This window comes from Hyla sarda, chromosome 4, assembly GCF_029499605.1.
Source record: "Hyla sarda isolate aHylSar1 chromosome 4, aHylSar1.hap1, whole genome shotgun sequence".
Lineage (NCBI taxonomy): Eukaryota > Metazoa > Chordata > Amphibia > Anura > Hylidae > Hyla > Hyla sarda.
This window is the reverse complement of record NC_079192.1, coordinates 308,990,371-309,017,016: the sequence shown is the minus strand read 5'-3', so window position 1 is coordinate 309,017,016 and position 26,646 is coordinate 308,990,371. Positions and strand designations below refer to the sequence as shown.

Sequence of the window (26,646 nt, the reverse complement as noted above, 5' to 3'; positions counted from 1 at the left end):
CACCTTTATTTCCCAGATCTCTAGATTTTTTATTTTTTTGTTTGTTTGTTTTTGGGGAAATATTCAGATGATTTCTAGTTATTTACTGTGATGCCTGTACCGCATTGTACGCTTATATATATATATATATATGGTCTGTATACAAGACTTACTATTGGTTGTCTCTTTTGCACTTTTCATTTGTGTTGTGCTTTTTGTTTTGTCATTGTACATTTTTATCTGTTCCATTATGGATTATTTCTGTTCAAAAGCAAATAAAAAAAATATGGCTTGTAGATCAGTGTTTAAAGTTTTTTATTTGACTTTTTATCTGACTGTTACTTATGTAAGGTGATAATCATGTTTGATAACATTGTTTGTGGTATAAGTCAGCATACTGTACCATAACTGCTTCGCGTCCATTGAGTTCACTGGATCAAATGTAGTCAACTAGTGACTGTTGTATCTAAATTGTAAGTTTTTTTTGTAGGACTCAGTAACACAGACAGCCTTGCTTTTCAGTCTTGCAAAATAAGGGCCCTTTCACTTCCATTGCACCCGTCAAGAATGGCCGTTAAAGGCACAAAAAAAAAAATAAAAAAAAATAACGGTCATTCTTGTGATGGGGCACAATGAGCCACGACTCCCATTAACTTATGTGGTCAGTCGGGCGCGTATTTTTTTGGAGGAGAATAAGACGGTGCAAGCAGTTTTTTTTTTTCTCCCGCTATTCTTCCTGGATCCCCCGACTGGCGTCACACTGCCGTGTCATAACAGCAGTGTGAAAGGAGCCTAGCAGTGTAGGCTTTGAAATAGGACTAAACATAGTCCGTACTCAATGGACTTGGTGCCATTATGCAGTGGTATAGTGTTCTGCTGGTATACCACAAAGGCTGGGAAATTTTATATTGAAAAATATATAGCCTAATATGACAATTAAAAAAGCTATAGCATTTATTTTAGGCTAGTGTCACACACAGTTTTTTTTTTTTTTTTAAAGCTAAAGCCAGAAGTGGATCCAGCAGGAAGCAGAAGTATCAGAGCCCTTCCTATATTTCCCTTTTCTTTTTAACCCCTTATGGACCCAGCCAATTTTCACTGTAAGACACGGCAATGTTTTGCACATCTGACCACTGTCACTTTAAACATTAATAATTCTGGGATGCTTTTACCTTTCATTCTGATTCCGAGATTGTTTTTTCTTGGTGAAAAATTCCAAAATTTGATGAAAAAAATGAAAATTTTGCTTTTTTTTTTTTAACTTTGAAGCTTTCTGCTTGTAAGGAAAATGAATATTCCAAATAAATTATATATTGATTCACATATACAATATGTCTACTTTATGTTTGCATCATAAAGTTGACATGTTTTTACTTTTGGAAGACATCAGAGGGATTCAAAATTCAGCAGCAATTTTCCGATTTTCACAAATTTTTCAAAATCGAAATTTTTTATGGACCAGTTCAGGTTTGAAGTGGATTTGAAGGGTCTTCTTATTAGAAATACCCCACAAATGACTCCATTATAAAAACTGCACCCCTCAAAGTATTCTAAATGACATTCAAAACATTTGTTAACCCTTTAGGTGTTTCACAGGAGTAGCAGCAAATTGAAGGAGAAAATTCAAAATCTTAATTTTTTACACTCAATTTTTTACAATTTTTTATGTTCTTGTAGACCCAGTTATTGAATTTTTCCAAGGGGTAAAAGGAGAGAAATCTTCCTAAAATGTGTAACCCAATTTCTCTCAAGTAAGAAAATACCTCATATGTGTATGTCAAGTGTTCGGCGGGCGCAGTAGAGGGTTCAAAAGGGAAGGAGCGACAGTGGGATTTTGGAGAGTGAGTTTTTCTGAAATGGTTTTTGGGGGGCATGTCACATTTAGGAAGCCCCTATGGTGCCAGAACAGCAAAAAAAAAAAAACCCACATGGCATACTATTTTGGAAACTACACCCCTCAAGGCATATAACAAGGGGTCCAGTGAGCCTTATCACCCCACAGGTGTTTGACGACTTTTCGTGAAAGTTGGATGTGTAAATGATTTTTTTTTTCCACTAAAATGCTAGTTTTCCTCAAATTAATTTTTTTTACAAGGGGTAATAGGACAAAATGCCCCACAAAATTGAAACCCCATCTCTGAGTATGGAAATACCCCATGTGTGGACGTCAAGTGCTCTGCGGGCGCACTACAATGCTCAGAAGAGAAGGAGCACCATTGAGCTTTTGGGAAAAAAATGGTTTGGAATGGAAGTCAGGGGTCATGTGCGTTTACAAAGCCCCCCGTGGTGCCAGAACAGTGGACCCCTCCACATGTGACCATATTTTGGAAGCTACACCCCTCACAGAATTTAATAAGGGGTGCAGTGAGTATTTACACCCCACTGGCGTTTGACAGATCTTTGGAACAGTGGGCTGTGCAAATGAAAAATTAAATTTTTTATTTTCACGTACCACTGTTCCAAAAATCTGTCAGACACCTGTGGGGCGTAAATGCTCACTGTTCCCCTTATTATTCTGTGAGGGGTGTAGTTACCAACATGGGGTCACATGTGGGTATTTTTTTGCGTTTATGTCAGAACCGCTGTAAAATCGGCCACCCCTGTGAAAATCATCAATTTAGGCCTCAAATGTACATGGTGCGCTCTCACTCCTGAGCCTTGTTGTGCGCCTGCAGAGCATTTTACGCCCACATATGGGGTATTTCCGTACTCAGGAGAAATTGCGTTACAAATTTTGGGGGTCTTTTTTCCTTTTAACGCTTGTGAAAATAAAAAGTATGGGACAACACCAGCATGTTAGTGTAAATTTTTTTTTTTACACTAACAAGCTGGTGTAGCCCCCAACTTTTCCTTTTCATCAGGGGTAAAAGGAGAAAAAGACCCCCAAAATTTGTAGTGCAATTTCTCCCGAGTACGGAGATACCCCATATGTGGCCCTAACCTGTTTCCTTGAAATACGACAGGGCTCTGAAGTGAGAACGCCATGCGCATTTGAGGACTAAATTAGGGATTGCATAGGGGTGGACATAGGGGTATTCTACGCCAGTGATTCCCAAACAGGGTGCCTCCAGCTGTTGCTAAACTCCCAGCATGCCTGGACAGTCAGTGGCTGTCCAGAAATGCTGGGAGTTGTTGTTTTGCAACAGCTGGAGGCTCCATTTTGGAAACACTGCCGTACAATACGTTTTTAATTTTTATTGGGGGGACAGTGTAAGGGGGTGTATATGTAGTATTTTACCCTTTATTATGTGTTAGTGTAGTGTAGTGTAGTGTTTTTAGGGTACATTCGCACTGGCGGGTTACAGTAAGTTTCCCGCTAGGAGTTTGTGCTGTGGCAAAAAATTTGCCGCAGCCCAAACTTGAAGCAAGAAACTTACTGTAAACCTGCCCGTGTGAATGTACCCTGTACGTTCACCTGGGGGGGCAAACCTCCAGCTGTTTCAAAACTACAACTCCCAGCATGTACTGACCATTCATGCTGGGAGTTGTAGTTTTGCAACAGCTAGAGGCACACTGGTTGGAAAACCTTCAGTTAGGTTCTGTTATCTAACTCAGTATTTTCCAACCAGTGTGCCTCCAGCTGTTGCAAAACTACAACTCCCAGCATGTACTGATCACCAAAGGGCATGCTGGGAGATGTAGTTATGCAACAGCTGGAGGTAAGCAACTACAACTCCCAGCATGCTGAGACAGCTGTTTGGGCATTCTGGGATTTGCAGTTTTGCAACATCTGGAGGGCTACAGTTTTAGAGACCACTGCAAAGTGATCTCCAAACTGTGATCCTCCAGCTGTTGCAAAAGTACAAATCCAGCATGCCCGGACAGCAAACAGCTATTTGGGCATGCTAGGAGTTGTAGCTTTGCAAGATCTGGAGGGCTACAGTTTAGGGACCACTATATAGTGGTCTGAAACTGTAGCCCTCTAGCTGTTGCAAAATTACATATTCCAGCATGCCCAAACAGCTGTCTGGGCATGCTGGGAGTTGTAGTTTTGCAACATCTGGAGGGCTACAGTTAGAGACCACTATCTAGTGGTCTCAGACTGTACCTTCCAGATGTCGCTAGGCAACTCACCGGCTTCCGTAGGATCCAGCCGACCGACGTCGCTGACCGACGATCTCAGTCGCCCGCAGCCTCCAGATCGGTAAGTGGATCTTCGGCGCCGGTCCCTGTCGGGTTTCCCCGTCCTGCCCCGCCTATTGTGGGTGGGCAGGGTGGGGAAAATGAAAGTAAACCCCCCTGCCCCTGATCTGCTATTGGTGGTTGCGTCTAGACCACCAAAAGCAGGGATAGGAGGGGTGGCACCCCTGCCACCTCACTCCTATCTCTTCAGGGGGGGGGGGGGGGGTTGTGGGTGTCATGGACACCCACGATCCCCCTTCTATTCCGGGTCACCATAGACCCGGAATCGCAAGTGTGAATTCACTTGCGATTCCGGGTCACCATAGATCCGGAATCGCAAGTGTGAATTCACTTGCGATTTGCCACGATCGCCGACATGGGGGGATGCCTGCTGAATGATTTCATCAGGCATCCTGGTTGGATCCCCACCCGGTGCGCGGCGGGGCCGGAATTGTCCATGACGTACACGTACGTCATGGGTCTTTAAGTACCAGGGTGTCATGACGTACGTGTACGTTAAGGGGTTAATAGACTTCTGGTCTTGCCTCAAAAACTGCAGTGGTAGTTTTACTAAAATAAAAGCTGCTGTGTGTGACATTGACATATCTTGGTGTCTTTTCATACTGGTGTCAGTTTGCTGTGTCTAAATCTTTCAGAACATATGGAAAACATATCCATAGACCCTGATCACCTGATGGAGGCCAGCACTGTGCTATATTGGCCTCAGTTATATATACACAAACACACTTTGACATGCCTATGTATGACTGATGTCACAATGTGCCAGCTGTCAAAGCTATATAGTGAAAGGTAACCATCAGGAAGCCACCTGACTTATACCCACGTCAGACACCACTTACTCTTGACCTCACTGTACTCAGCAGTAGCAGCCAGCCATGTGACGGGCCAGACATCTGCACAATTTACAGAGGATTACTGCGATTTCCAGGCACAGTAATAACCAATACAAGGTACTACATCAATGAATTGTTTGTTCACACTTATGTTTCTCTATGGACACAAAATGAATTGATTTCTTGCAACCTATACTGTGGACATGGTACACTCCAAAGCAGGCCATGTGACAAGGGAGAGAGAAAGGAGTAAATGGTCATACTCCTAAAGCAACTCCTCTGGCACAACAAGGAACAACCCCCACCAGCAAAACTGCAGGGGCAGCGAGCAGCCTCATAGAAAAAATGATTCTGTAAATGAAACATAATTAAAAAAAAAAAAAAAATGGTGTAGGGAATAAATCAAAAGAATTGAAACCAAATTGTAGTGGAACTATTGACAGTAATTTGATAGTATGGATAGCCTTAGTCGTAGTGACTGACCATAAAAACACAATGTTAGAAAAAAAAAAGCTTTATTAGACATAGTACAGGTACAGGATACCAGTGGCAACAAATCTTGACAATGGCCAGAATCAAATACAGAAAGGAAACTGCATAGTTGCAAATTATAATCAGCATTATATATGAATGGTCATGTAAATGTAGGAAAGAAACTTCTTTGGTTATGTCACTATTAGAGCCAAATGACTTGTCCAAAAATCCACAGTTCATATTTATCACTGAATATGAAGGCACAATGAGAGGGGCAGAAAAAGGTCACTTAGGTTCCATCATAGGATGAGTTAATCGGGTAAGGATACAAAAGCAGTTTTGGTATGGCCCATAGAAACGTGGACCAGCTGCACCACATTGAAGGAGGCTGGAAGAAAGGCACCATCAAAATGAACGCAAGCCTAAATATGGAGCTTTGGGCGATCTCACACTGTGGATGGAAATACTTGATGCGAGTGGAAAATGTGACATGGATGGTAATTTATAATATAATTGGAAAAGCTACCGATAACCTGCAGAACAACCTGCCTGTTCCATTGTAGAGCAATGCATAAAGCTATATAATACTGCTGTGGTACAATGGAAAGTGTGCAATGTGCTACTAACTGAACATAGGTAAGAAAACAGGTCACAAATGCCACATGGATGGAAGCACACCCTGAGATCACTGATCTAGGGTGGGTAGTAGGCAGCGGCAACAGACACGGAGCACTGCTCCCTTGGTCACGAAACAATCCAGGCAATAATGAGCCTTAAATATATCCTTAACATTATACATTTTTCCTTCCGATACAAATAAATGCATCTACGTTACATCATATAGAGCTCCAGCTAGTTAAAATACTAGGGCTGCATAGTCCTGGGTACTAGCCATGGTTGTTAGACTGATATTAGCGGTCACTGTTTCATTCAGTCTCTTTAAATTTCAGGAGAGGCCCTTAAAGAAAAACTGTCATCACGTTCACCCACACTAAACCCAACAATACAGTGGGTTAGGGTGCATTCACATCACGTTTTTGCAATACAGTTCCCGTATCAGGTTTTTGTTGAAAAACTGATTCCTCAAAACCGGACTAAACTGTGTAAAAACGTGTGAACAGATTTTAACCTGTATACAGTTAAAAAAAATGATGTCCGGTTTCATTTTTTTATTTTTTTTAAGAAAAAAAACGTATTTGTTAACTTTTCAATCCATTATGAATAAACGTTCACTTGTTTGTTTGAAATTCCAAGAAAAAAAACTCTGTAAAGTCAAAAACCATATGGTGGAACATACAGGTCTGTACGGTTCCCATTGACTCCCATGTTAAAAAATATATATATATATATATATATATATATATATATATATATATATATATATATATATATATATATATACACGTTTTAATATGGTTTTTCACTCGGACCAAAAACCGTGGTAGGCTACGGTTTTGGGTATGGGAAAAAAACTGACAAAACCGTACACGATGCAAAACGGACACAACCTGATGCATCTTTTGGCATACAGTTTTCAATGAAGAGTCAATGCATACGGCTTTCAATATGGTTCCATACGGTTTTCACATTGAAAACATATACGGGAGCTGTATTCCAAAAACGTGGTGTGAATGCACCCTAATAGTGCGGGTGAAAAGGAGACCCGACGGGTCTTTGACTAATAAACGTACCTTCTGCCCGGGAGAATTTGAATATTCATGGTCATTGGTCACCAGAGTGCTTGTGCCTACTGAGCGCTCACGTGACCATGACTAATAAAATTCAGCTGGTGGGCCCGCCTCCAGCGCACAAATCAACAAAGATCGAAGCTGATCTTCATAGGTTCACCTGTACTATTACCCGGTGTATTGGGTTTAGTGTGGGTGAACAGGATGACAGTTTTCCTTTAACCTTTCCAGAGGTAACAGGCAATATTGATTCTGACCGGATGTCTTATATTACATATTGCCACTCTCCCATTATCCTACCAGTAATGTTCTGGGTAGTGGCATACAGCCAACTGTAATTACCGAGTTGATCACCTGGCACAGCGCAACAGGAGAGGGTACAGAGTGGCAATATCACAGGTGAGGCACTCTGCAAATGTAATATATGGTTACACCGCCGTACAACTTCATGCCAGTCCGGAGTGGGCTAGGTAATGTAAACCCGGATATGATGGATGTCTAAATCTGTGCTGTTTGTGTTCATTTTAAAATCTTAGCCATTGCTGCCCTCTACAGGTCACAGAATTGTAAAACCTTCTGCATTGCAAGGAAGCAAACTAAGAGTACACTTAATGGGGAAGGGTTAGCAGTGCAGGAATGTATCGCTACTTCACGCAGACTATTGAATGAATAGCCAGTTGTTTGTTCCAATTTGGAGGAAGGTTTAAAATACCGGTATTAAGTTGAACTATTTATGTTAACATTGCTATGAATGCAAAAAATGTAAAACAAAGTTTTAAACTAGTGTTACTGCCAAGTTTATTATGTCACTGTCAACAGTGGCAAAAATGTAAATTTGGCCAAGGAGAATAATATACCAAGAAGGCCAAATATGGAGAAGATATGATAATCCAAGCTTTGTTTGTACTGTCTTTACAGACTGAGCAGAACAGCCAAACATATTCCATAACTTGAGCGCTACCATATTTCTAAATTGTTCTCTGCTCATATCTACCCCATGATTTCCAGAAAATGCCTACACCCAGAGCCTGCCCAGTCAGCTTTCATCTTCCCTTAATACTTTAAAAAAAGTGAATAAAAAATGGAATGTATAAAAAAAATTAGGTTTCATGTAAAAACTATAAATTAATGGACTAATTAAATAGACCTGAAATTCGGAGACTATTGCAATGAGTAAACTATGCAACTATTACGGCTTCTTTCTAAGATAGTTGGAAGGTATCCAGCCCTCCCACATGGGGCCTCCATTAATAACCTTACAGAACCACCAGCCACTTGAGCTCTTCTCCTGAACTTCAAATACCGTCCCTTCTTTAAAGCTACCGGTTTCTTCGTCCCCATCAAAATCGGCAATGGCTACATAACAGCAATCCTTGGGAACCGACTTCTCTACCTGCCTTGGTGCCTGTATCTTTGGCACAAAGCTATTTCTTACTTTGGTATCATCCATGCTGGATGAGGGGAGGAATGGCTTTGCTTTTGGTGGGACCAATATTGGCTTGTTAGACAGGAGAGCAGCTACTAAATCGGAACTTTCCTTTTGCGGTGTTGTTTTCCCATCATTGTTTTCAATAGACAATTTCTTCGGAGGAGGAGGTCTTCTTGGTGGCACTACAGGCCTCTGAGGTGGATCTCTTCCAGGCTTTGATTCATTGTCTACAGTCCTTATTGGCACCGGCAAAGCTTTAGATGGTGGCTCTCTAGGTATTTCGTCATCCTGTTTATACGGAGGTCTCAATTCTGGTTTGTCAAGAGGTCTGCCGGCAGCCCCCTGGTAAGGTGCGGTATACATAGGAGAATCAAAAGACTCCTGCTCATTTGCTTTCTCTAGAGACTTTGCCGCAGGCTTTAGTCTACTCCTCAAGTTAGAAATATCAACTTTATTTTCTGTATTCATTTCAGTTTTAGGTGCAGCAATAGGTTTTGGTCTAACTTGTGGTTTGGACTTTAAAAAGGGGTTTGGGGCTGTCAAGTCTGTCTTCTCTGTAGGCTGGTCAGATTTCGGTTTGTTAGGGACAGGTTTAAGCATGGGCTTTTTCAGCTCTTTGGGTGATACTTTGTGGCCACATTCCAGTCCCATTTCATTTTTCAGCTGAAACATTTTGCCTTTATCACTTTTTATTTCTGGTTTCTTGATGTCTTTTGGGGGTAACTGTCTCTGTGGACTAGAAGCCAACAAGCTAGGTGATGGTTTTGGAGGAGGAACCCGTAGCTGTGGGATGCTTGGTCTTTCAGAAATATCATCTGTCTTCAACATAGACTCCCTTCTAGGAGGTAAACTTGGCTTCTCCTCCCCTTCATCATCAGCAGCTTCATCATATACACTATTGAAGATTTGTTCTTTACCATTCAGTTGAGAACTTTTGAAGCCTTGCTCTTTGTTTTTCCACTTTGCTACAGATTCTGTGCCATTCTGAGGTGGCTCAGGCAGAGGTCTACAAGGCCCAGATGGTTCTTCTGAAGAACTACTCTCTGCTGAAGCATTTGCCAAGCACAGCTGGGCCATCTCATTGGGCAAAGGAGCTAAAAAGTTAGGCCTTGAAGCACTGCTTGTCTTCTTATACTTGTCAATAAAGGTAGCGGGGGCCCAGCCCTCCTTATCATCAATTTGAATGTACCACCAGCCACTGTGGTTTTTCTCTATTACCTAATGGGAAACACACAGCAATATTTTCATGCAAAAACTATAAATAATTATAACAATAAAACAATAGTTAGACAACATCCAAATTTAAAACCATTTTTTTTAGAATATAAAATAAAGGGTTGGCACTTTTAAAAATAATAAGACGTGTACTTCTGTGTCACGTTCCAGAAATGTAAAGATGAAATAAACCTAAAAACAACATGCGTGGAAGGCAGAAAGTGAAGTAATCTAGTCCTAAAAATTGTTAATAGGGAGGGGATAGTATTGAAGGGGGTAGTTGGAGAGGACATGTGGTCAGTCTGAGATATAGTGGATTTACTAGTTGGCTGTCCATCTGTATTTTTAAAGGAGTTCTCTAAGCTAAAACTTTTAACCCCCGCTGTGCCCGGGCTGTAAAACTATACATAATAAACTTTCACTTACCTGCCTACGATCCCCCGTTGTTCCGATATGGCCGTCCCGTTCTCAGGTCCCAGTCCCTTCCACTTCCTGCGGGTCGGTGACTTCACTCTGCTCTCAGGCTATCAGCGGCCGCAGCAATGTCCTGTCGCGGCCTCTGATAGGCTGAGCGCAGAGTGAAGTCACCGACCTGCAGGAAGAGGAAGCTGACAGGGACCGGAGCACAGGCGGCAATATCGGAACAACGGGGGATCGTAGGCAGGTAAGTGAAAGTTTATTATGCATAGTTTTACAGCCCGGGCACAGCGGGGCATAAAAGATTTCAGTTGGAGAATTCCTTTAACTGAATAATCAGATGGCCAGAAATTCTATTGGAAAATTGTGTATTAAGTCTGAGTTAAGACAGAAACAGAAACTTTAAAATCACACCCCCACTGAATGTGATTCATGCCCCCTCAACCTTACAGTCACATCTCCTTACCATAGGATTTACATTTTGCTACCCATCTGACAATTCACTGAAAAGTACAGATAGTTAACCAAATAGTAAAATCCATAGATCTCTGGCACAGGGGTGCATACCAAGAAAGAAAAAAAAAAGCACTGTTGGTATCAATGAACCCAAGGTAATATAAAACTAAATTTTTGGGGGAGTATGACCACATGTTCTCTGTAATAGTGGTCATGAAGCATATTCATATCTAAAGTACATTTTAATATTTATACCCTAATATGGCAATGGAGAGACCTTTGTAGGACTTTTTGTGTTGCATGTGTCGTGTGCCAGAATTTCCAACACAAAAATCTAAAAAACCCTATTAACTCTCCACTTTGCGCAGAAAACCCAGAACATGGGGTGTGGCTGCTGAGAAAGGGGAATGGTCACTAAAAAAAGGAGCATATCCCAGACAGTTTTGAAAAATTCTAACAAATTAATAATTTTCCCACAAAATAATGTGGTGGGTTTAAACCCTGGAAAACCCAACAACTCAGAGCAGTTGTAAAAAGCCAAATTTAGGTAAAAGTGTAAAAACCAAGGAAAATGTCAGGGAAGAAATCGATAAAGAAAAGTACACTCCACTCTAAGTAAATGATAGCCTCTGTCCCTGTTTATCTACAAAGCCAACGGGCTAAGTTCACATCTTTGGATACAGCCTTGAACACACCCTTCTTCATCATACAGTTCCAGATCACATGGAGACAGGTAAGAAACTTTGGGGGGTAAGGTAGGCACCTCCATTCAGCTTCTGATTTGAAGGCAACTTTGCAGTGCTTTAATATAAAGTTATATTAAAACACTGAAAAATCTGAAATTGCACAATATTTTGAGGTTTTTTTTACTTTGTAAAAATGTTATTTTTGTTCTGTAGGCCAGTAGAATTATGTAAATGCCAATTTTTGTAATGTCTTATTAATTACTACTATTACTAATAATAATAATAATTATTATTTTTTATTAAGAAAAAATCCCCCTTCCCTACACTTGGATGCCACAGTTGCTATAGATCACTGAATCTAAGTGGTTAAACAGCCATTGTTGTAGTTCTCTCCCCTTCCAGCCTTTTTTACCATATTGTCAGCTGTTATACACAGTGCACTGCATGTAGAGCTTGCTTCATGAACTTTTCTTCCTGCACTTTTTACCTTAAATGCACATGGATGGTAGAATAGGGTTAAAACCCATGATGTGTGCTGTATTTGCTGTTACATAAGGAGTCTCCATCCTCTGTCCTGGAAAGCCGCAGAGCCACAGGTTGGAGACCAGTATGTAACCTTCTGTTTTCTTTACAGCTAGTGGAAGAATCTAGTAGGGTTAGTACCTAGGTTAAATAATAGCTTACCTCTACTTTTAGCCCTGCCTGGAAGCTAATCCCATCAGGAATGGTGGTCTGGAAGTCTGCAATAGTGTAATACTCTTCTTCAACATGGGGAGGAGTGGGGGGTTTAGGGAGATTTAGTCCTCTTGGCTGTTGTGTTCCCATCGGAATAAAACAAAAACAATTGGTAAATATAAATTATGATACAAATGCTGCAATCATTTAGAAATAATTTTGTCTTATTTTCTCACAAAAATGTTTTTCTTTGAAACGCTGCAGTGTTATAGTGTAAAATATCAGGGTCAGGCTAAGTTTCCACTTGGTTTTTTTTTCTGGCAGTTTTTGGATATCTGCCACTGCAGTTTTTGAACCAAAGTCAGAAGTGGATCCATAAGGGAGGAGAAGTGTAAGTCCTTCCTTTATATGTCCTATTCCTGAATACATTTCTGGCTATGGCTCAAAAACTGTACTGGTGGTATTCCAAAAACTGCCAGAAAAAAAAAACAAGTGGAAACATAGCCTCAGTGGTGAGTGAACTTGTCCAGGCTTGATGCTTTCTATGGTTTGGGCAGCATAAATACAGTATCTTAGGGCTCGTTCACATTACTGTCTGCCCGGGTTAATAAATGCCCGTTATCAATCCGTTTGATAATTTTTCAAATGGGTTGAAAACGGCTGTAAAATAATCCCATTGCTGTCAATTGGAATTTTTTTTACAATCCTTTATCATCTGTTTGATTGCTGTTCCGTTTTTTTTGACGGGGGAAAAGACGGTGCATGCAATATTTTTTCTGCCGTCAAAAATAAAGGAATAGAAACAGATATTATGAATTGAAACATTGAAGTCTATGGCAAACGGATGACCCTTTAATGTCATCTGTTTGCATGCAGTTTATAATATCCGTTTTTGAACCATTATTACTTCTGAACATGCTCAGAAGAGGTGACATCAGCAGACTCCTGCAGTGCTGAGGGTCTACTACTACTACTCCCATCATGGAACGGACTTGTTTCCATGATGGGAGTAGTAGTTCCTCGGCTGCAGGAGTCAGCCAGCGGCTGGGGAGACTAAATTAGTGTTTGTACTACTACCCTCATCATGGTACAGAGTCTGTTCCATGTTGGGGGTAGTAGTACAGGGGCTGAGGGATTGATCCTACTGGGTCTCACTTCACTTCAGTTATTAAGCAGGGGAGAGGTCGGGTACAGAAATGACATGTCCCTGCTGTGCGCTCTGATTGCGCTTGGACCAGGGCAGCAGCATGGACATGTCGAATGACAGCGCACAGCGGGGGAAAGGACAAGACTGGGCAGCAAGGGAATAATTGATCACATATGTACATGAGGGAATTAAATGATTTCATTAAAGTCGGGGGAATATCATTATATAGTGAACTGAACACTAGAAGTTTAAAAACCCTGCCTGGGGCCCTGAATGGCTTTTCGGTGCTAGCCATTCAAGATTTCCGGAGGACCAATCCCTCAGCCCCTGTACTATTACCCCCAACATGGAACAGACTCTGTTCCACGATGGGGGTAGTAGTACAAACACTAATATAGCCTCCCCAGCCACCGGCAGACTCTTGCAGCCGGGAACTACTACTCCCATCATGGAAACAAGTCTGTTCCATTATGGGAGTAGTAGTAATCCGGCTGCGGGAGTCTGTAGGCAGCTGACTTTTCATACTAACAGATGCAAAAGGATGCCACTAAATCAGTTTGCATCCATTAGTAGTATAGTCCATTTAAGAGGCAGTGATGGGAGAAAAGCGGGATGGGGGACAACGGTCGTGTCACACTTTTGTAAATCTTTTTACTGAATACTAAAGAAATGATGACACAGCTACACGGTAAAGTATCGAGTACCCGTATACCAGTGCTCAATGTTGTGTCCCCTCAAAACAACAACACACAGCCATTAAAGGGGTACTCTCTTGGAAAACATTTAATTTAATCAACTGGTGCCAGAAAGATTTGTCAATTACTTCTATTTAAAAATGTTAACCCTTCCAGTACTTATCAGCTGCTGTATGCTCCACAGGAAGTTCTTTTCTTTTTGAATTTTCTTTCTGTCTGACCACAGTGCTCTCTGCTGACACCTCTGTCCATTTTAGAAACAGTTTGGAGATGGATAGGTTTGCTATAGGGATTTGCTCCTACTCTGGACAGTTCCTGACATGGACAGAGGTGTCAACAGAGAGCACTGTGGTCAGACAGAAAGGAAATTTAGAAAGAAAATAACTTACTCTGGAACATAAAGCAGCTGAAGTACTGAAAGGATTAAGATTTTTAAATAGAAGTAATTTACAAATCTGTTTAACTTTCTGGCACCAGTTGATTAAAAATTTTTTTTTCCAGTGGAGTACCCCTTTAATGTCCAAACATTGGCAACAAAATTGAGTATACCCATAAGGAGAAATGTCCACACTGTGCCCAATTAGCCACATTACTCCCGGTGTCATGCGACTTGATAGTGGTACAATGTCTCAGATGTGAATGGGGAGCAGGCGTCTTAAATTTGGTGTTATCACTCTCACACTCTCTAATACTGGTCACTGGCAGTCAACATGGCAGCTCAAGGCAAAGAACTATCTGAAGATCTGAAAAAAGAATAGTTACTCTACATAAAGATGGTCTAGGCTATAAGAATATTGCCAAAACCCTGAAACGGAGGTGCAGCATGATAGGCAGGACCATACAGCGGTTTCACAGGACAGGTTCCACCCAGAACAGGCCTTGCCATAGTCAACCAAAGACCGTTTGCTGAGAAACCATGAATGCCAACATGTACTGTGACATACTGAAGCAGAGCATAATCCCCTCCCTTCAGAGAATGAGCCGCAGGGCAGTATTCCACAGTATACCTTCACGACAAACACTACCTTGCTAAAGAAGCCGAGTGCAAAGGTGATGGACTGGCCATGTATGTCTTCAGACCTAAACCCTATTGTCTCTAACATCCACTAGCTCCATAATGCCATCATGGAGCAGCAAAAGAAGACTCCAGTGGCAACTTGTAAAGCTCTAGTGAACTCCATGCCCAAGAGGCTTTAGCCAGTATTGAAAAATAATGGCAGTTACACAAAATATTGACACTATGGACCCAATTTGGACATTTCCACTCAGGGGTGTACTGTTGCCAAGGTTTAGACATTAATGGCTGTTTGTTGAGTTTTTTTGAGGGGACAAAACAGTAACCACTTAATTCAGGCTGTCAGTATTGTCACATGAAAGGAAAAAAAATATTTACCAAAATGTGAGGAGTGTACTCGTCACGTAAGTGTTACGTTACTGTTAGAGATGAGCGAATTTACAGTAAATTCGATTTGTCACGAACTTCTCGGCTCGGCAGTTGATGACTTATCCTGCATAAATTAGTTCAGCTTTCAGGTGCTCCCGTGGGCTGGAAAAGGTGGATACAGTCCTAGGAGACTCTTTCCTAGGAATATATCCACCTTTTCCAGCCCACCGGAGCACCTGAAAGCTGAACTAATTTATGCAGGATAAGTCATCAACTGCCGAGCCGAGAAGTTTGTGAAGAATCGAATTTACTGTAAATTCGCTCATCTCTAGTTACTGTATATTGGCAAATTCCCTTTAAAACAAAGCACATATTGTATTACAGAGTGTTTACATGAGATGAAAAAAAAGAATTTTAGAAAATGTACAGACCCTATTCAATAACACTATTAAAAATTAGAAACAATTGGCAAGATAAATACAATTTTGTTAATATACCAACAAATATACAGTAAACCCGAAATACATAATACATACATCCTGGGAGATAAGGAGTATTTGGGCTAAAACATATGTGAATATATATATATATATATATATATATATATATATATATATATATATATTATAATAATGTGAGCCACACTAGTACTTTTCTCAGATCTGAAATCTTAAAGAGGAGAGCTGAGTGGAGACTAGAGCTGCTGAAAGCTGGCCCGTATGGAGTTCTCAGGGGGAAGCCAGTCTGTGGGCTGTCAATCACGCTGAGTGATAAGCAGACAGAGCAGAGCGGTGATGCAGGCTGTGCCCAGGCTGTCAATCATGCCGAGGGGGGGCCTGATTACAGCCTGAGCAGATGGGACTAACAGAGGATGGCTCCTGTCCTGGGAATTACTTACTGGCTGGGGGGGGACACCTTTCAAACTTCATATCTTGACCATTGCTGACAGCAGGAACGTTTCATGGGCATGGTAAAGAAACAGATTTTAACACATATAATGCTTTGCCACGTAATATATATGGTAAAATCTGATGGCAGGATTAAAACAAATATATATAAAATGACAATGTGAAGAAAATATTGTTGATTTTGCAAACAAAAACGTACAATGGTAAGGTCCCGGCGAGGTGGTGGTCTCTGTCTCATTATGGGAGATTCTAGACGAAGAGAAAGCAAATTTTATAATATACATATTAAGAGACAAGCAGATATCATTTTAAATAGATGGAGTCACAACAATGCATTATACTTCCTACGTTCCAGCCCTGGGTTTTAAAGTACAGTACTGTATATGCTTTATACATTTCTTTAAAAAACAACAGATGAGTGAAGAAATAACATCTGATAATTCCAAAAAAATGCATCAGTTTATTTAACTTAAATTACTCTAGACATTAGAGTAGTTACAGAGGAGATTTACTGACCAGTGTAAACCTAAACGTTCATGATTTTTTTTGCACTGAATTAGAACATTTGGAATTCTAGATAACCTTAAAGGGGCAATGCAGCCATAGACAACTTACCCCTATCCGCAGGATAAGTGATAAGTGTCTGATAGCAGGGGGCCTGACTGATGGGATCCCGGCAATCACCCGCACAGGGACCTGACATTGCCGTGGCTCGGCGCGGCTTATGCTCATGTCGTTGACCTCACTAAGAGGTCAACAGACATGCCCCCTCCATTCAGCTCTATGGGAGAGGGGGGGATGCAGGAATGCTGCATCTCCACCTTTCCCATAGAGATAGATTGAAGGGGCATGTCATGCCTCCTGCATGGGGAGAGCTGTGGCAGAGCCGGGGGCCCAGCGCTCGGAGCCCCCGCAATTAGATACTTATACCCTATCCAGGGGATAAGTTGTATTAGGCTGCAGTACTCCTTTAAATGGGACAACTTCCTGATGCATATAAAATGACCGACAATAGGTACCTGTTGCAATGGTATGCTGTGATAACAAAGACAGATGTGCTCATATCCAGGACCTGCAGTATGCTTCAGGAGTGCCGCAGGGAGGGACTGATTGCTATAACTAGTGTTTTGCTATACTATTTTTCTTTATACTCTAACAGCTAGAACAGGATTTCCCAACCAGGGTGCCTCCAGCTGTTGCAAAACTACAACTCCCAGCATGCCCGGACAGCCGAAAACTGTTAAAATATTGATGCCACCTGGCAACACAGACTTTAAGGACCTGTACAGATGTTACATGTAATAAAAACCAAGTTTTCCTTTGAAGGCTATGGGCACCTTTGCACTGATTTTTTGAATTGTGCACTTGTTTTCTAAATGCAAAATGAAGCAACTTTCTTAGAAATAGCAACAGGAGTTAGTTACACTCCAGCTCAAAGAGTAGATGGGGTAAAGAAAACCCTGGAGGACAGCTTTTACAAGCTATTGAGGGAGGAGAGCAGACAAAAGTGTATGGAGAATATAAAGCACACACAGCAAGCAGCAGAGGGTATACAAGCAAAAGAGAGTACAATTTTCAATAAAGACCTATGAAGAAAATATTTGCAAGTACAAAGAAAAAATACAAAACAATGTTTTTCAAAGGTGTACATAGGCTTTAATATTTTCAGGCTTAGTAGTCCAAAAAGGTGAAGATATCCTTTAACCCCTTAAGGACTAAGCCCATTTTGGCCTTAAGGACTCAGACAATTAAATTTTAACGTTTTCATTTTTTCCTCCTCGCCTTCTAAAAATCATAACTTTTATATTTTCATCCACAGACTAGTATGAGGGCTTGTTTTTTGCGCGACCAGTTGTCCTTTGTAATGACATCACTCATTATATCATAAAATGTATGGCGCAACCAAAAAACACTATTTTTGTGGGGAAATTAAAACGAAAAACGCAATTTTGCTAATTTTGGAAGGTTTCGTTTTCACACTGTACAATTTATGGTAAAAATGACGTGTGTTCTTTATTCTGAGGGTCAATACGATTAAAATGATACCCATTATTACATACTTTTATATTATTGTTGCGCTTAAAAGAAATCACAAACTTTTTAACCAAATTAGTACGTTTATAATCCCTTTATTTTGATGACCTCTAACTTTTTTATTTTTCCGTATAAGCGGCGGTATGGGGGCAAATTTTTTGCGCCATGATCTGTACTTTTTTTTGATACCACATTTGCATATAAAAAACTTTTAATACATTTTTTATAATTTTTTTTAAATAAAATGTATAAAAAAAGTAGGAATTTTGGACTTTTTTTTTTTCGTTCACGCCGTTCACTATACGGGATCATTAACATTTTATTTTAATAGTTCGGACATTTACGCACGCGGCGATACCAAATATGTCTATAAAAAAAATTTTTACGCTTTTTGGGGGTAAAATAGGAAAAAAAAACGGACGTTCTACTTTTTTATTGGGGGAGGGGATTTTTCACTTTTTTTTAACTTTTACTTTTACATTTTTTTTTTTACACTTGAATAGTCCCCATAGGGGACTATTCATAGCAATACCATGATTGCTAATACTGATCTTTTCTATGTATAGGACATAGAACAGATCAGTGTTTTCGGTCATCTTCTGCTCTGGTCTGCTCCATCTCAGACCAGAGCAGGAGACGCCGGGAGCCGGACGGAGGAAGGAGAGGGGACCTCCGTGTGGCGTTATGAATGATCGGATCCCCGCAGCAACGCTGCGGTCGATCCGATCATTCATTCAAATGGTGCACTGCCGCAGATGCCGGGATCTGTATTGATCTGTATTGATCTCGCGGGCGTCGGCCATTGCCGGCGGGTCCCTGGCTGCGATCAGCAGCCGGGATCAGCCGCGCATGACACGGGCATCGCTCCGATGCCCGCGGTTATGCACAGGACGTAAATGTACGTCCTGGTGCGTTAAGTACCACCTCACCAGGACGTACATTTACGTCCTGCGTCCTTAAGGGGTTAAAGGGGAAACTGTCATTAGTGTTACCCACAGTAACCTGTTGGTACAGGTGTGTAGTGTGGGTGACACTGATGACAGCCATACTTACCTGATCCTGTTATGTGGTCCCATTGTCTTGCTATCTTCTCTCCGTATCTTCCGTTCCAGAGACGGCTTGGGGCACAGGCGGACCTTCTTGATGTCAGGGAGCTCTGCCCGTGCCTCAAGTCGGCTCTGGAATGAAAGAAGCGGAGGAAGATAGTGGGACAATGGGACCACTGAACTGGATCAGGTAAGTATGGTTTTCATTGGTATCACCCGCACTACACAACAGGTCAGTGCAGCTAACACTGCTGACAGTTTTTCTTTAAATGATGACAATTCTTGCATGATTTTCAGAGCAGACAGCAATTTTTAGAAAAAAATATATAGACATAAGTCAAAATAAAGATTCTTACTTCGTTTGAAATCTGCGATTGGAAATTGGCGACCGACAGCTTCCTTATCCCGACCAGCGTAGTTCTGCTGCCTGGAGATTCCATCCAAATCTAGAGCACTGGAATTGGCGCTGGATCCCGAGGCTAGCTTTTGAGAGAGTAAATCTCCACTGATTTTCTTTAGATAGGATGCTGGGGCCCAGCCCTCTGCACCTTTGTATCTGTACCAAGACAAGACAGTGTTTTTGGTGATGCTTCTATGTTAAACCAATTTTAAAAAAACGTGACTAACATAAGTCAGCATATTGTCAATCCTTTGTGAAAAGTTTTAATATGAAAAGCTTAATTTTAGCTCTGTAGACACATAGTTTACAAAATAAAATATAGTTGTGACTGTTATTGCAATGACACATTGCTCCACATCATGAAACGGGACCTCTCCTGTTTCCTCAGAAAACATGCATGCTCCAATCGGTCAAGCATACATGTTTATTTGATAACAAAAGGAAGATATGCTGTTGCCAGGCACTTGTTGAGACCATTAACTTTCAGGTGAACCAAGGATTAGGTATATTTACCCTTCCAATGGAGAGATCTGGCACAGTTTATTTATACTCATATGTAAAAAGTTGTTACTATAATTTCTTGGCTTCTTGCAAACCATCTTCTTATAGGCATTTGATCAGAGCTGGTTACTATTTAAGCAAAGTGAGACTTCTGGGTGGCATTTACCCCAGAAACTTTAGCTCATAATTTTGGCAGTGACACATAGGAGCCGACACAGGTCCATAAATTACCAGTACCAATAGACAGGAAGGATTGAGAAAGCAGCTGCCCAGAACAGGCACACCAAACTTGTAGTTCCACAAGCAGGCATGTCAGAGAAAGCAGGTCTTTCAAATTAAACCACTACAACAATCATAAATTGCAACTTATATACAGCAAATCAATTTTCTGTTCCTGCTATCATGTGCAAATACATAGGCTTGGTAAAGGCAGATTGAGAGCCTATCAGTACCTAAAACCTCTAAGAGCACATGAAAGGTGACATGGAAGCCAGTTCAAACATATCTATCTTGATACTAAAAGGGATAGCATAACCAGGACAATGATGTCTTAGGGTACATTCACACGTACAGTATCTGCTGCATATTTTTGCTACACATTTTCTGCAGCTGATTTTGCTGCCCATTGAAGTTAATGGGTAGCACAATCAGCTGCACAAAATATGCAGCAAAAACATGCAGCAGATCCTGTACGTGTAAATGTACCCTTAATGGTCTATTCACACGTACAGTATTCTGTGCAGATAAGAAGTGCAGATTTGATGCGCAGGATTTTCTGCTGCAGATTTTAATGTAAACTGAACACAGCTTGAAATCCTGCGCATCAAATCTGCACAGAATACTGTACCCTAAAGGGTATAAAAAAGATGACTTATAGTTAAAGTATGCTGTATTATATTCATACTAGGTAAGTACCCGGCGTTGCCCGTTTTTTTCCTTCCTAATCCTTATTGGGGAGGAAAATCAACAAAGGAGGAAGCTTTTGACTTCATATCCCATCCTCATATATTGTTGCCATATGCCAACCCCATATCCCATCCTCATATCTCAATCTCATATCCCATCCTCATATATTGTTGCCATATCTAAACCTCATATCCCGACCTCATATATTGTTGCCATATGCCAACCCCATATCCCGCCCTCATATCTCAACCTCATATCCCGACCTCATATATTGTTGCCATATGCCAACCCCATATCCCGCCCTCATATCTCAACCTCATATCCAGTCATCATATCTCGACCTCATATCCTGACCTCCTATCCCGTCCTCATATCTCTACCTCATATTCCGTCCTCCTATCACGACCTCCTATATTGACCTCATATCTCATCCTCATATCCTGACCTCCTATCTCGACTTCATATCCCAACCTCCTATTTTGACCTCATATCTTTTTATTTGACATATAAGTAAAATGCGTACCACATATACATTTCCCATTAATTTGCATGGGACTTTAACCCCTTAAGGACCCGGGGGTTTTCCGTTTTTGCATTTTCGTTTTTTCCTCCTTACCTTTAAAAAATCATAACTCTTTCAATCTTTCACCTAAAAATCCATATGATGGCTTATTTTTTGCGCCACCAATTCTACTTTGTAATGACGTCAGTCATTTTACCCAAAAATCGACGGCGAAACGGGAAAAAAAATCAATGTGAGACAAAAATTTTTAAAAAACCCCGCCATTTTGTAACTTTTGGGGGCTTCCGTTTCTGCACAGTACATTTTTCGGTAAAAATGACACCATCTTTTTATTCTGTAGGTCCATACGGTTAAAATGATACCCTACTTATGTAGGTTTGATTTTGTCGTACTTCTGGAAGAAATCAAAACTACATGCAGGAAAATTTATAAGTTTAAAATGGTCATCTTCTGACCCCTATAACTTTTTTATTTTTCCGCATATGGGGCGGTATGAGGGCAAATTTTTTGCGCCGTGACCTGAAGTTTTTAGCGGTACCATTTTTGCATTGATAGGACTTATTGATCATTTTTACATGATATAAACAGTGACCAAAAATGCACTATTTTGGACTTAGGAATTTTTTTGCGCGCACGCCATTGACCGTGCGGTTTAATTGATGATATATTTTTATAATTCGGACATTTCCACACGCGGTGATACCACATATGTTTATTTTTATTTACACTGGGTTTTTTTTTATGGGAAAAGGGGGGTGATTCAAACTTTTAATAGGGGAGGGGTTAAATGATCTTTATTCACTTTTTTTTTTTCACTTTTTTTTGCAGTGTTATAGCTCCCATAGGGACCTATAACACTGCACACACTGATCTATTCCATTGATCACTGGTTTCTCATAGGAAACCAGTGATCGATGATTCTGTTGCTTGACTGCTCATGCCTGGATCGGCGATCTGACAGCGAGGAGGCAGGTAGGGACCCTCCACCTGTCCTGTAAGCTGTTCGGGATGCCGCGATTTCACAGCGGCTATCCCGAACAGCTCCCTGAGCTAACCGGCATGGTTTCACTTTCATTTTAGACGCGGCGTTCAACTTTGAACGCCGCATCTAAAGGGTTAATAGCGCGCTCTATTAGCAACGGGTCCCGGCCGTGGCCCCGCGTTATAGATCGGGAGCGGACTCAGGGCGTACAGGTTAAACAAAAACCCTGACCCTCAAGAATGGGGGTAGTTTAGGGTTAAAGGACAACAGTAGCGGCATTACACTTATCCCCTATCCACAGGATAGGGGATAAGTGTTTGATCGCGGGGGGTCCGACCGCTGGGACACCCCCCCCCGATCTCCCTAACGGGGCGCCGCAATAAGCGCTCATGGTGAGCGCTAAGGCGCGTAGTGTCGACTTAGAGGTCGACGGTGACGCCCCGTCTCCTCCCCGTCCCCATACAGTTCTATGGCGGATGACGGGAGGTGCGAATGCTGCCTCTCCCATAGAGATGTATGGAGGAGGCGTGCCGGCCGCAACGTCATGCTGCGGCTGGCACGCCACCTGCACAGGAGAGCCGCGGCCCCGTACAGACGATCGCCGGGGGCCCCAGCGTTCGGACCCCACGCGATCAAACACTTATCCCCTATCTTGAGGATAGGGGATAAGTGTTTGTAACGCTGCAGATGTCCTTTAAATTAACTATCCTATATTTTAAGTGGACATATAGGTAACATGTGACCAAGTATTATGGAAATATCTCCAGCCGTTTGAAAGTTATGCAATAACATATATTTTCCATAGACTTGTATGGGACTTTAAACAAAAACCCCGACCCTGGCAAATAGGGGTGAGTAAGAGTTAAATTACCTATCCTATGTTTGTTGTTGACACATAACTAACATGTGTGCCAAGTTTCATGGTAATATCTTTAGCCGTTTGGACGTGATGCTGGAACATAAACACATTGAGATTTATATATATATATATATATATATATATATATATATATATATATATATATATATATATATACACACACACATATATATACATATACACACACACACACACACACTGAGTACCCGGCGTTGCCCGGTTTTTCCTTCCTCATCCTTGTTGGGGAGGAAAATCAATAAAGGAGGAAGCTTTTGATTTCATATCCCATCCCCATATATTGTTGCCATATCCCGTCCCCATATCCTGTCCTCCTGTCCCGTCCTCCTTTCTTGATCTCATATCCCATCCTCCTATCTTGAGCTTATATCCCGACCTCATATCTCAACCTCCTCTCTTTGTGAGATGTGGTGTGGCTTGCAAGCCGGATTGAAACATTCACCAGGAGATGCAGATCGGAGCTTGTGGAGTGAGATACTGGAAGTGCCATATACTTGCATGGGACTTGAAACAAAAACCCATCTTTTATGTAAGGCTGTAGACAAGGGTTTATTTAACTATCATATCTTTTTATTTGACATAAGTAATGTGTGTACCAGGTATTATTGAAATATCTCCAGCCGTACGGAAGTTATGTGGGGACATACATTTCCCATTGATTTGCATGGGCATTTAAACAAAAACCCTGACCCTCCCATATGGGGGTAGTTAAGGGCTAAATTAACTACACTATATTTTAAGTGGACATATAAGTAACATGTGACCAAGTATTATGGAAATATCTCCAGCCGTTTGGAAGTTATGCAGTAACATATATTTCCCATAGACTTGTATGGGACTTTAAACAAAAACCCTGACCCTGGCAAATAGGGGTGATTAAGGGTTAAATCACCTATCCTATGCTTGTTGTTGACATATAAGTAACATGTGGGCCAAGTTTCATGTTAATATCTTCAGCCGTTTGGACGTGATGCTGGAACATACACACATAAGAGTTTTAAATACATATATATATATACAATACAAGAATATGGATGCACTACTGTGGTAGATGTAAACAATACATTGGCTATCCCTCAACACTGATGTTAAAATTGAGACATTCGCCAGTGTATCCTTATATGAAGGACACACCAGAGCCCGCACACCAACGCCAAGGTTTCTCATTTTGGTGCGAGACCTAACGCTAATCCTACCTGTGCTTGATAAACAGAACAGGGGCCAGTGGGCAATTACGGCAGCATTCGGCTGGCTCACAACCTCCTTCCAGATACCCTCCAGTGTTACTACGCACACATGCAATGGGAGGAGGGAGGCAAGTTGCAAGCCCCACCTGAGTTGGCTATTATGGGTGCCTGGCCTCACAGGTGCTTCCTTAATGCTGCCTGGTAGATATTCAAGGCGCATTAATGTTGGAGTTTACACACCTCCAAATTTAAAATTTAAACAAACAACAAAAAACGTGGTTTCAAATGGCTGGAAGTGCTCAACCCCAAATGCGGTTGTGCATTTATACTGGGGGAGCAGATCCTGCCCTTGTAGTCCGTTGCTAGGGGCGATCCCCAGCATAAAAATGCATACAATGGAGGATGCCTGCAGCGGACTACAAGTGCCACAATAGAATCCTACACCAGATAAACGGTGTGGATATGTAACAATTAGAATACAATACAAGAATATGGATGCACTACTGTGGTAGATGTAAACAATACATTGGCTATCCCTCAACACTGATGTTAAAATTGAGACATTCGCCAGTGTATCCTTATATGAAGGACACACCAGAGCCCGCACACCAACGCCAAGGTTTCTCATTTTGGTGCGAGACCTAACGCTAATCCTAGGCCACATGGAAATACCAGCTCTCCAATCCCCTTTAATGTGCCCGGATCGGTGTCCAGCCAACACCAGCAACGAAAAATGAAAGGCAGATGATCCAGCACTATTTCCAAGCAGCTTTATTAGGAACACAGCACACAGGTAAAATCAGCCTGAACTCAGACGCGTTTCGAGCGCATGCGCTCTTTGTCAGTGATGTCACAGGTACTACCAGGTGAGGTTTAAATACCTTTTGCTTGTGGGAGGGAAGGGAAAGAAATCCCATAACCCCACCTCTCTCTGGAGACGTGTGACATAGTTCACATTAGTAAGAACAAACAAAGTTAAAATATGTTTAATAAAACCAGAAAATGAAACATACATGCAATAATGTAGCTTGATTGTTCATAAAAACATAGGAATTAAATGTCACGGAAGGGGGTTCAAAAAATAGGTATAAATGCTTATTAGTAGTGAAATAGCAGTTCTTGACGGACATTTAAACCCGTCGGAGAACGAGTCCCCAATGTGAACTGCCAATATGCTTCACGATCTGCCAATTTTTTCCTAATGCAACCCCCTCTCGTGCCCATTTTAACATGTTCAATGGCAAAAATACGAAAGGTGTTTAATTTACCGGCATGTGCAAGGTGAAAGTGTGCAGATGCAGCAGATCTCTGTCTTACTGCTGTCATAGTACTGTCATTCAGATGTTCCAGTGCTCTTATTTTCAATTTTCTTGTTGTGTATCCCACATACTTTAAATTGCACTCTGTGCACTCTATCATATAAATTACATTACTGTAATTACAGTTTATGTAATTGTTGATAGAGTACCTTTTGGTGCCATCCGAGCTCTCGAACTGAGTCGTCTGTTTGACATACTGACAGGTACGGCACAAAGTGGGCAATTACGGCAGCATTCGGCTGGCTCACAACCTCCTTCCAGATACCCTCCAATGCTGCCGTAATTGCCCACTGGCCCCTGTTCTGTTTATCAAGCACAGGTAGGATTAGCGTTAGGTCTCGCACCAAAATGAGAAACCTTGGCGTTGGTGTGCGGGCTCTGGTGTGTCCTTCATATAAGGATACACTGGCGAATGTCTCAATTTTAACATCAGTGTTGAGGGATAGCCAATGTATTGTTTACATCTACCACAGTAGTGCATCCATATTCTTGTATTGTATTCTAATTGTTACATATCCACACCGTTTATCTGGTGTAGGATTCTATTGTGGCACTTGTAGTCCGCTGCAGGCATCCTCCATTGTATGCATTTTTATGCTGGGGATCGCCCCTAGCAACGGACTACAAGGGCAGGATCTGCTCCCCCAGTATAAATGCACAACCGCATTTGGGGTTGAGCACTTCCAGCCATTTGAAACCACGTTTTTTGTTGTTTGTTTAA

At 41.4% G+C, this 26,646-nt stretch overlaps 1 protein-coding gene and 1 long non-coding RNA gene across 5 annotated transcripts in view; one reads left to right on the top strand and one right to left on the bottom strand.

Annotated features, from left to right (window-relative positions):
• The first annotated feature begins 4,925 nt into the window (after window positions 1-4,925).
• LOC130369490 (uncharacterized) overlaps window positions 4,926-26,646 on the top strand; it is a 97,175-nt gene continuing 75,454 nt past the window's right edge. For all 3 annotated transcript variants that reach the window (XR_008892783.1, XR_008892779.1, XR_008892781.1), the window contains exon 1: window positions 4,926-5,072. This is a non-coding gene — a long non-coding RNA (uncharacterized LOC130369490). The remainder of the gene's footprint in view (window positions 5,073-26,646) is intronic.
• The window catches only part of SH3PXD2B (SH3 and PX domains 2B), a 153,642-nt gene continuing 133,821 nt past the window's right edge, over window positions 6,826-26,646 (bottom strand). For both annotated transcript variants that reach the window (XM_056574825.1, XM_056574827.1), the window contains 4 exons: window positions 19,566-19,765; window positions 16,329-16,378; window positions 12,005-12,130; window positions 6,826-9,764 (listed from right to left, as the gene is read on the bottom strand). In XM_056574825.1, coding sequence (XP_056430800.1) covers window positions 8,307-9,764; window positions 12,005-12,130; window positions 16,329-16,378; window positions 19,566-19,765 — 1,834 coding nt within the window. In that variant the 3' untranslated portion in view covers window positions 6,826-8,306. The remainder of the gene's footprint in view (window positions 9,765-12,004; window positions 12,131-16,328; window positions 16,379-19,565; window positions 19,766-26,646) is intronic.